The 10,586-nt window shown below is 44.4% G+C and overlaps 1 protein-coding gene and 1 pseudogene across 1 annotated transcript; both read left to right on the forward strand.

The window, feature by feature from the left end:
• Window positions 1-566: 566 nt before the first annotated feature.
• On the forward strand, window positions 567-2,823 carry LOC104681799 (annotated as a pseudogene).
• Window positions 2,824-5,830: 3,007 nt separating this feature from the next.
• Window positions 5,831-9,897, forward strand: PCDHB15 (protocadherin beta 15). The gene has a single exon (XM_010388221.2). The coding sequence runs from the start codon at window positions 6,111-6,113 to the stop codon at window positions 8,472-8,474; it is 2,364 nt and encodes a 787-aa protein (XP_010386523.1). The 5' UTR covers window positions 5,831-6,110; the 3' UTR covers window positions 8,475-9,897.
• Window positions 9,898-10,586: the final 689 nt, after the last annotated feature.

A 10,586-nucleotide genomic window follows, 5' to 3' on the forward strand; every position in this document is an offset into this window, starting at 1 on the left:
ACTTAACACATTTTCTTCTGCATTTTACTTTTTACTTTAACTTCAGCTTTTATATCTATGATCTTAGCTGTCTCCCTCTTAAAGGTTTCAGTGACTCTCAGCTTCAACATATGTGTATCTCATCATTAACAATAGATGGTGATGCTCTTTACAAATTATTTTAGATACTGTAACAATTCAACATAGCAAGCTCACAGTCCTTAGACAATATTCACAAATAAGTTATCCACAACTCCTTAAGCTACGTATTGAGTTTGCATAATAAACCAGCTTTAGCTAGTATATCACCTAAGTTCATACCCCTGAAATGTTAGAATGAATCTCTTCATCTACTGTGCTAGCAGTCATTAGACCCATCAAAGAGAAGAGGCTTTCTTAACAGAAAATTGCGTTGTGGCAAGGATTGATTCCCAGAGCAGATTGCCTACCAACCCAACACAGGCATCCAGACCCTGAATGATGTTGGTGTTGGAGAAATGGAGGCTGAAAAGGAGCATTTTCCTAGAATAAGGCAAGTGCTGCTTCTCTTTGTTATGCTGTCTCAGACTTGCGCGGAGTGAAATGTTTATACTGTAGCAGAAGAAACAGAAAGCGGTTCTTTTGTGGCCAATGTAGCAAAGGACCTAGGGCTAGAAGTAAGAAAAATATCCCGGCGGAGGGCTTGGGTCATTTTTAACAATAACAAAAAAATATTTTCAGCTAAACCTTCAGACTGGAGACCTGCAAGTAAATGAGAAACTGAATCAGGAAGAATTGTGTGACCTCACTGAGCCTTGTGTGCTGCAATTCCAAGTGTTACTGGAAGAACCTTTGGAGGTATATAGGTTTAAACGTTTGGTCAGTAACATAAATGACAATTCCCCTGTATTCCCAGAAGTAGAAATTATTTTGAAAATCATGGAAAATACTCCTCCAGGAACTGTGTTTCCTCTGAAAAACACACAAGATTTGGATGTGGGCATCAATAACACTCATAACTACACCACCAACCCCAACTCCCATGTCCACGTTCTCACCCAAAATGGCAGTGAAGGCAGAAAATACCCAGAGCTGGTTCTGGACAAAGCCCTGGATCGGGAGGAGCAGGCTGAGTTCGGGTTAACTCTCATGGCAGTAAATGGCAGGGCTTCTCCCAGAACTGGGACTGCTCTGGTCCTCGTTGAAACCTTGGACATCAATGGCAATGTGCTTGAGTCTGTGCAGCCACTCTATCAGGTGCAGATATCAGAAAACAGCCCCTTGGAATCCCTTGTTGCCACTGTTTCCGCTAGAGATTTAGACATGGGAATTAATGGTGAAATATTCTACTCACTTTTTATGGTGATGAAGAGATTTCTAAGACATTTGCACTTAATGAACGAACGGGAGAAATTAAAATGATCAGAAAATTAGATTTTGAAAAAATTGTGTCATATGAGGTGGATATTAAAGACTGTGATGGGGCAGGTCTTCATGGAAAATGCGCCGTCATAATACAGATGGTAGATATAAACGATAACGCTCCAGAACTGACCATGGCTTCATTCACAAGCCCCATCCGCAAAAATTCTCCCGAGATGTGGTAGCTCTTTTCAGCATTTCAGACCGAGATTCTGAGGAAAATGGAAGAATAGTTTGCTCAATTCAAAATGATGTTCTGTTCATGCTGAAACCTTCCGTTTAGAATTTCTACTGGCTGTTAACAGAAGGACCACTGGACAGAGAGTTTAGAGCCGAGTACAACTCACCATCACAGCCTTGGACTAGGGAACGCCTAGGCTGAAAACCGAGTACCGTGTAACCGTGCTGGTCTCCTACGTCAATGACAACGCTCCCGCCTTCACCCAAACCTCCTACACCCTGTTCGTCCGCGAGAACAACAGCCCCGCCCTGCACATTGGCAGCGTCAGCGCCACAGACACTTGGGCACCAACGCCCAGGTCACCTACTCGCTGCTGCCACCGAACCCGCACCTGCGCCTCGCCTCCCTGATCTCCATCAGCACAGAAAACGGCCACCTGTTCGCCCTCCGATCGCTGGACTACTAGGCTCTACAGGGGTTCGAGTTCCTCGTGGGTGCCACAGACCGCGGCTCCCCGGAGCTGAGCAGCGAGGCGCTGGTGCGCGTGCTGGTGCTGGACGCCAACGACAACTCGCCCTTCATGCTGTACCCGCTGCAGAACGGCTCCGCGCCCTGCACCGAGCGGGTGCCCTGGGCGGCCGAGCCGGGCTACCTGGTGACCAAGGTGGTGGCGGTGGACGGCGACTCGGGCCAGAACGCCTGGCTGTCGTACCAGCTGCTGAAGGCCACGGAGCCCGGGCTGTTCCGCGTGTGGGCGCACAATGGCGAGGTGCGCACCGCCAGGCTGTTGAGCGAGCGCGACGCGGCCAAGCACAAGCTGGTGGTGCTGGTCAAGAACAATAGCGAGCCTCCGCGCTCGGCCACCGCCACGCTGCACGTGCCCCTGGTGGATGACTTCTCCCAGTCCTATCTGCCGCTCCCAGAGGCGGCCCTGGCCCAGGTCCAGGGCGACTTGCTTACCGTCTACCTGGTGATGGCATTGGCCTTGGTGTGGTCGCTCTTCCTCTCTCAGTGCTCCTGTTCGTGGTGGTGCGGCAGTGTAGGAGGAGCAGAGTGGCCTCGGTGGGTCACTGCTCGGTGCCCGAGGACCCCTTTCCAGGCATCTGGTGGACATGAGCCGCACCAGGACCCTATCCCAGAGGTACCAGTATGAAGTGTGTCTGACTGGAAGCTCCCCGACAAATGAGTTCAAATTCCTGAAGTCTGTTATCCCTAAGCATCCGGGCGCTCTGAATGACGGTAGAATAAGTCCAACTTTGTAAATGGTTTTGGATTCAATTAAGAATCTGTATATTTTTCAGAGCATTAAGGATAAAGGTTAGTTCTTTATCAATATATTAAGTCTCTGTTATATTTTTTGTTCTATATAGATTTTCTAAGATTTTGCTGCTTTCATTTTCCTAGTTAAGATTAGACATTTTCTTTATTTGTTCATACTTAGTCTCTTTTTATCATGTCCATTTTGATGAATACAATTTTCAAGTTTACTCACTAATGAAAAGTCATATTTGTTCAATTTATCAACTTTTCAAAATCACAGGCTGTTGATTTGAAAACTCCAGCCCCATTCTGTTTCATTAAAGAAAGCTTTTCTAAACTTTTGATGCTTAGAAGACAAGAACGATGATATAGTGATTATTAGTACATACTCTGTTTAATCTGTCTTATGCTTACCTGTCTTGAATTTTTAAATGGAGAAGTGTCTGCAAAAATTGCGTGGTTTTATTTCACAATAGCATGATGTGGGAAAGACTACATTTTTCCCCAAACTTAAAGACTTTTCTGCTCTTTTTATAACCTTAATTATATAACATATATAAGTATTAGTATTATTATTATTGAGACAGAGTTTCACCCTTGTCGCCCAGGCTGGAGTGCAATGGCGCAATCTCGCTCACTGCAACCTCGCTTCCTGGTTCAAGTGATTCTCCTGCCTCAGCCTCCTGAGTAGCTGGGATTACAGGCCCCTTGTTTTAGTAGAGATGGGGTTTCACCGTGTTGGCCAAACTCAAACTGGCTCCTGGAGTTTGGCTGGTCTCAAACTCCTGACCTCAAGTGATACACTCCCCTCTGCCTTCCAAAGTGTGGGATTACAGGCGTGAGCCACCTCGCCCGGCCATATGAGCATTACTTAATGATTATTAGATTATCTCAAGATTTAAAAAATCATAGCTCCCTTTTGTAGTGCCTATCTAGCCCACCTGATCTTTTTCTGGAAACTTCTCCCTGTCTTTAGCAGAAGTGTAATGTTGCAGCCACATTTATTTTATATGACCCAACTCCCTCTGTGATTTCAAACACAAAAATAAGATGATCTTAGCTGGCCTAATCTGATTCTATCTATTTTTTTAAAAAATGGCTTTAGAAACCAGATACAATATAGTCTCTTTGTTAGGAACATAACCAGAAAGTGGTGTCATACGTGGCTAAACACTTGAAAAGAAATACAGGACATCAATCTACTGAGAGACAAGAAAAAAGAAGATATCAAAAGAATGACCTTGTTGTAGATTTTCCTGTTTTCGATTTTCCAGTCCCTCCCAAGCCTGCTTTTCCCTTGGGTTTTTGGAGACAAATATGTGCTTTTTAATAAATTTCCCTCTAATTAAGAGACCTAAGTGAGGTTTTTGTTGTCAAAAGCATGTTTAGATATTCTTGCATTGTTGGTAAGTCAGACCCTTCTTACTATTGAGTTTTTATTGTGGCTTTTCATATTAATATGACAACATTTGGGATCAAGGAGGTTGTAAAATATTAGTAGTCTGTAAGGGACATGCACTAGGTTTGTTAGAATATATAAGTTTCAGAAAAACTGAAGGATCTTTCCAACAGTACAGTCTTTGAAATGTTTAATAGAGAGTCTTAGGAAATTTTATTATATGAGCGTTTTGAATATCATAAGTGTCATAATAACATTACTGTAAAAAAAAACTTGACAATGAAAAATGTGTGTCTAAAAGAGACATAATCATTATCTTTAGGGTCATGATAATCTTGTTATGGTGTTTCTTTCTATTATATAATATATCCCTTGCTTATGGGTAGCTAGGTTATTTTGCCACTTAATGAAATGACATTTTAGGCCATTCTGAGTTACTTCTCGTTACTGTTTAAAGGGCATAGGAAATACCTACCTTATGAACATGCTGTCTTTGTTTATCCATCTTATATAATGGACTTGAATCCCAGCAGAAGAGGGACTTCTACAGTAGGAGGAGAACCTATCTGTCAGAATTTTAAAAATAATTGTGATTTATTAATGTATCCATTTAACAAATATTTATTGAGCACCAATCATGTGCCGGGGATTATTTTAGATACGGGCGATGCAGCAGTGAACAAAATCAAGTTCTAACACGTGAGGTTGAAACAGAAAGGAAACAACGAAATGAGTACATCTATACTATGTCTGACGATAATAAATCTGAGACAAGGCAGGGCTGGGTACAGCAACTCGTGCCTATAACCTCAGCACTTTGGGAGGCTGTGGCGGGAGGATTGCTTGAGCTCAGAAATTTGAGACCAGCCTGGGCAACATAGCAAGACTTCATCTTTACAAATAATTAAAACATTAGCCAGGCATGGTGATGCGCAACTGTGGTCCCAGCTACAGTTGCTGAGGTGGGAGGATCACTTGAGCCTGGGCAGTCGAGGCTGCAATGAGCAGTGATTGTGCCACTGCACTCACTCCTGGGCAATAGAGCAAGACCCTATCTCATAAAAAAAGAAAAAGGAAAAAGGAAAAGAAAAAAGAAAAAGCAAAGTAAGAGATACAGGAAGTGCCTTCATATGTTTTTTTCCACAGTTTAAAATTTTCATAAAATCATAACTCTCTGACTTTATGTAGAAAGGATATCACACTGGAATGAAAGTGTAGCTTTTTCTTGATGTAATTCAACCAATGGGAGCACAATTCTGGTACATAGGCTGTCTAAATTTGAAAGAAATCAAAGAATTCATTTTGTTTTGCTGAGAAAATTTTAAGAAATCACGTGGCTATGGGTTATTATTATTACAAGATGACTGATCCCTATTATGTCTTCTTTCACGTCTCAATTTCTCTCAGAGCACCCCACCCAGACCACAGGCTCTGGACTGTGGGGACCATGTCCCGGTTGTTTACTGATGCGTATCATAATTTGGCACATAAAGACCAAAAATACCCCTTTGAATGAAGAAATTAATAATTATAATTGCGTGATATTGCGATTACATCATTTTCTCCCATTTTCCAAACTCCTAATAGAATGGAGAATAGATCAATTGTAGCAATTCGTTTCGAAGTAAAGACAACGCATGGTGGCGCTGCAGGCTAAGGCTTCAAAAAAAAGGAAACGAAGCCCATGAAATGCTACGAGCTACTTCAGACCTCTTTCAGCCTAAGGGGAAAGTCCGTTAGCAGAGCACGGACCAGTGTCTCCGGAGAATGCTATTCTCCTACATTTCCGGACAGGTTATCAACGGGCAGATCGATCACTGCCTCTGTCCCATCGCTCCCTGAAGTAACACTGACTCCGATTCCTTGAAAAGGGGGTGTGCAGAAGTAAAGATGGAGCCTACAGGGGAGCGCTTTCCTGAACAAAGGCAAGTCCTGATTCTCCTTCTTTTACTGGAAGTGGCTCTGGCAGGCTGGGAACCCCGTCGCTATTCTGTGATGGAGGAAACAGAGAGAGGTTCTTTTGTGGCTAACCTGGCCAATGACCTAGGGCTGGGAGTGGGGGAGCTAGCCGAGCGGGGAGCCCGGGTAGTTTCTGAGGATAACGAACAAGGCTTGCAGCTTGATCTGCAGACCGGGCAGTTGATATTAAATGAGAAGCTGGACCGGGAGAAGCTGTGTGGCCCCACCGAGCCCTGTATAATGCATTTCCAAGTGTTACTGAAAAATCCTTTGGAAGTATTTCGAGCTGAACTACTAGTGAGAGACATAAATGATCATTCTCCTGAGTTTCCTGAAAGAGAAATGACGCTGAAAATCCCAGAAATTAGCTCCCTTGGGACTGTGTTTCCTCTGAAAAAAGCTCGGGACTTGGACGTGGGCAGCAACAACGTTCAAAACTACAATATTTCTCCCAATTCTCATTTCCATGTTTCCACTCGCACCCAAGGGGATGGCAGGAAATATCCAGAGCTGGTGCTGGACACAGAACTGGATCGCGAGGAGCAGGCCGAGCTCAGATTAACCTTGACAGCGGTGGACGGTGGCTCTCCACCCCGATCTGGCACTGTCCAGATCCTCATCTTGGTCTTGGACGTCAATGACAATGCCCCGGAGTTTGCGCAGGCGCTCTACGAGGTGCAGGTCCCAGAGAACAGCCCAATAGGCTCCCTAGTTGTCAAGGTCTCTGCTAGGGATTTAGACACTGGGACAAATGGAGAGATATCATACTCCGTTTCTTACAGCTCTCAGGAGATAAACAAACCTTTTGAGCTAAGCAGCCTTTCAGGAGAAATTCGACTAATTAAAAAATTAGATTTTGAGACAATGTCCTCATATGATCTAGATATAGAGGCATCTGATGGTGGGGGACTTTCTGGAAAATGCTCTGTCTCTGTTAAGGTGCTAGATGTTAACGATAACTTCCCGGAACTCAGTATTTCATCACTTACCAGCCCTATTCCCGAGAATTCTCCAGAGACAGAAGTGGCCCTGTTTAGGATTCGAGACCGAGACTCTGGGGAAAATGGAAAAATGATTTGCTCAATTCAGGATGGTGTTCCTTTTAAGCTAAAACCTTCTGTTGAGAATTTCTACAGGCTGGTAACAGAAGGGGCGCTGGACAGAGAGACCAGAGCCCAGTACAACATCACCATCACCATCACAGACTTGGGGACCCCAAGGCTGAAAACCGAGCACAACATAACCGTGCTGGTCTCCGACGTCAATGACAACGCCCCCGCCTTCACCCAAACCTCCTACACCCTGTTCGTCCGCGAGAACAATAGCCCCGCCCTGCACATCGGCAGTGTCAGCGCCACAGACAGAGACTCAGGCACCAACGCCCAGTTCACCTACTCGCTGCTGCCGCCCCAGGACCCGCACCTGCCCCTCGCCTCCCTAGTCTCCATCAACACAGACAACGGCCACCTGTTCGCCCTCCGATCGCTGGACTACGAGGCCCTGCAGGAGTTCGAGTTCCGCGTGGGCGCCACAGACCGCGGCTCCCCGGCGCTGAGCAGCGAGGCGCTGGTGCGCGTGCTGGTGCTGGACGCCAACGACAACTCGCCCTTCGTGCTGTACCCGCTGCAGAACGGCTCCGCGCCCTGCACAGAGCTGGTGCCCCGGGCGGCCGAGCCGGGCTACCTGGTGACCAAGGTGGTGGCGGTGGACGGCGACTCGGGCCAGAACGCCTGGCTGTCGTACCAGCTGCTCAAGGCCACGGAGCCCGGGCTGTTCGGTGTGTGGGCGCACAATGGCGAGGTGCGCACCGCCAGGCTACTGAGCGAGCGCGACGCGGCCAAGCACAGGCTGGTGGTGCTGGTCAAGGACAATGGCGAGCCTCCGCGCTCGGCCACCACCACGCTGCACGTGCTCCTGGTGGACGGCTTCTCCCAGCCCTACCTGCCTCTCCCTGAGGCGGCCCCGGCCCAGGCCCAGGCCGACTCGCTTACAGTCTACCTGGTGGTGGCGTTGGCCTCGGTGTCGTCGCTGTTCCTCTTGTCGGTGCTCCTGTTCGTGGCGGTGCGGCTGTGCAGGAGGAGCAGGGCGGCCTCGGTGGGTCGCTGCTCTGTGCCCGAGGGCCCCTTTCCAGGGCATCTGGTGGACGTGAGCGGCACCGGGACCCTATCCCAGAGTTATCAGTACGAGGTGTGTCTGACTGGAGGCTCTGAAAGTAATGATTTCAAGTTCTTGAAGCCTATATTACCCAATATTCTGAGCCAGGACTCTAAGAGGAAATCAGAATATCTAGAATAGTGTAGGTATCTGAAGCTTTCCTATCGTCTGCTAATTTTGTCTTCCTCACTTTTCACCTTAGTTTTTTTAACCCTTTAGTAATCTTTAATTCTACTTTTTAAAAAATTTCTGCTATTGTCTTTAGTAATGTTACTTATTTCCTTGGCCTGGTTGTTAATTAGTTTTCAAATTATTGTATTATTATAAATATTTTATAACAGGAAATTTCACATTTCTGAATAAATTAATAGTATTCCCATATCCCGAAGGGTAATATGAAAGTTAACCCCACCTAATAAACATAACTCTAATTTTGAAAGTACCTGTCACACTATATGACACTACATAAGAATATGATTTTTGAAGTCATATTTTAAAGTTTTTTTTATAGTTTTTCTTATTTACACAGCTCTGATTTTTTGATAAAAGCTCGGGGTGTAATCATTTCATATTTATCCACGTGTAATTTATTCCAAGCTTCATATTTGGAGTTTTGTTTTTTCCAATTGGGAGCAACATGGATAATTTTAAGCTACTGTTTTCAAGATCACACTTATAAGCGTTAGACTTTCATTCTAAAACACGTCATCTCATAAAAATATGTCTGCATAATGTATTCTTTCTCATGTAAATTAACATAGAAAAGACTGATGGGTTCTTTCTTATCTCTATCTAACGTTATGATCCTATGGGGGGCTGGACAGGCTTTCTAATACCCACATTTCCTGTGTTTAAGGTGTTCCTATAAGGCCAATAGACACTAGGACCAACTAATTCATGTCCTGCAATTTCCTCTTACCACAGCAGGAAAATCTTAATTGAGTCCCAAATTCTGGGCTTAGAGGAGCTTCCGATGGTACAGAATGCCAGCATCTACTTGTCTTTGGATGGTGACATTATTCTGATTCATAAGGAATTTGAAAGAAATTACATTGTAGAACTAATATTAGTTAACCAAACAAAATTTATTAAAGGATATGTTGGTGAAGGAGTTAAATTATTTGAGGAAAAACATCTGCTCTCTTGTCAGGACCTTTCTGTCTCCAGGAGCTTCTCAACTTTGCAAATACTCTAGAATCATATTGCATGCAAAATAATGACTACCAAGATGTTCCTGCCCTAATCCCCAGAACCTATGAATATGTTATATTGCAAAGAAATTAAGCTTCAAATGGAATTAAGGTTGCCAATCAGCTAAACTTAAAAGAGGGAGACTCTCCTAGATAATCTGGGTGGGTCTATTTCAATCAGTGGAAAGGCCATAAAAGCAGAGTTGAGTCTTCCCTGAGATGAAAAAGAAATTTCATTTAAGGACAGCAGCTTCAGCTTATGTCCCAGAGTTCCAACCTGCCCCTCCTAACTGCCTGCTGTACAGATTTTGGACTTGTCTAGGCACCTTTCACAACTGAATAAGTCACTTCCTTGCAATAAATTGATTACCATACGTCTCCTGCTGCCTGTTTCTCTGGCTGAACTTGAACACAGATTTTGATACCCGGAAGTGAAATGCTACTGTAATAAACACTTAAAATGTGCAAGTGGCTTCTGAATTGGAAAGTGGGCAGAGGCTGGAAGAACTTTGACAGGTATGACAGAAAAAGCCTCGCTTGCTTTGGACAGACTGTTAGTAGAAATACGTTGTTAACAAATCTGCTAGTAAGGACTCAGAATGAAGTGAGAAGCATGGTGGAGAAACATGTTGCCTTAGAGAATACCTACATCACTTTAAATAGATTGTGGGTAGAAATATAGATGTTAAAGTTTCTGCTGGTGAGGGTGCAGAAATGAGGAAAATATTGGAAATTGAAGAAAAGGGAATGCTTTTATATGGTGGGAGAAAACTTAGCTGAATTGTGTTCTGTAGTTATGTAGAAAGAACTTGTAAGCAATGAACTTGGGAGATTTCGCTGAGATTTTCAGGCAAAGGGTTGAATGTATAGTCTGTTTTTTTTCTTGCTGCTTATAGTAAAATGTGAGAGGGAAAAGAATGAGAGGAATTAGATTGAGAGAAGAACTGTGAGGCAAAAAGGAACCAGGACTTGATGGTTGGGGAAATTCTCACCCTACTCAGACTACAAAAGATGTTAAAATCAGGAGATTCACTGCTAAGGATACATGTTCTGCAGAGAAAGC

This window comes from Rhinopithecus roxellana, chromosome 3 (assembly GCF_007565055.1).
Source record: "Rhinopithecus roxellana isolate Shanxi Qingling chromosome 3, ASM756505v1, whole genome shotgun sequence".
In the NCBI taxonomy this organism is placed as follows: domain Eukaryota; kingdom Metazoa; phylum Chordata; class Mammalia; order Primates; family Cercopithecidae; genus Rhinopithecus; species Rhinopithecus roxellana.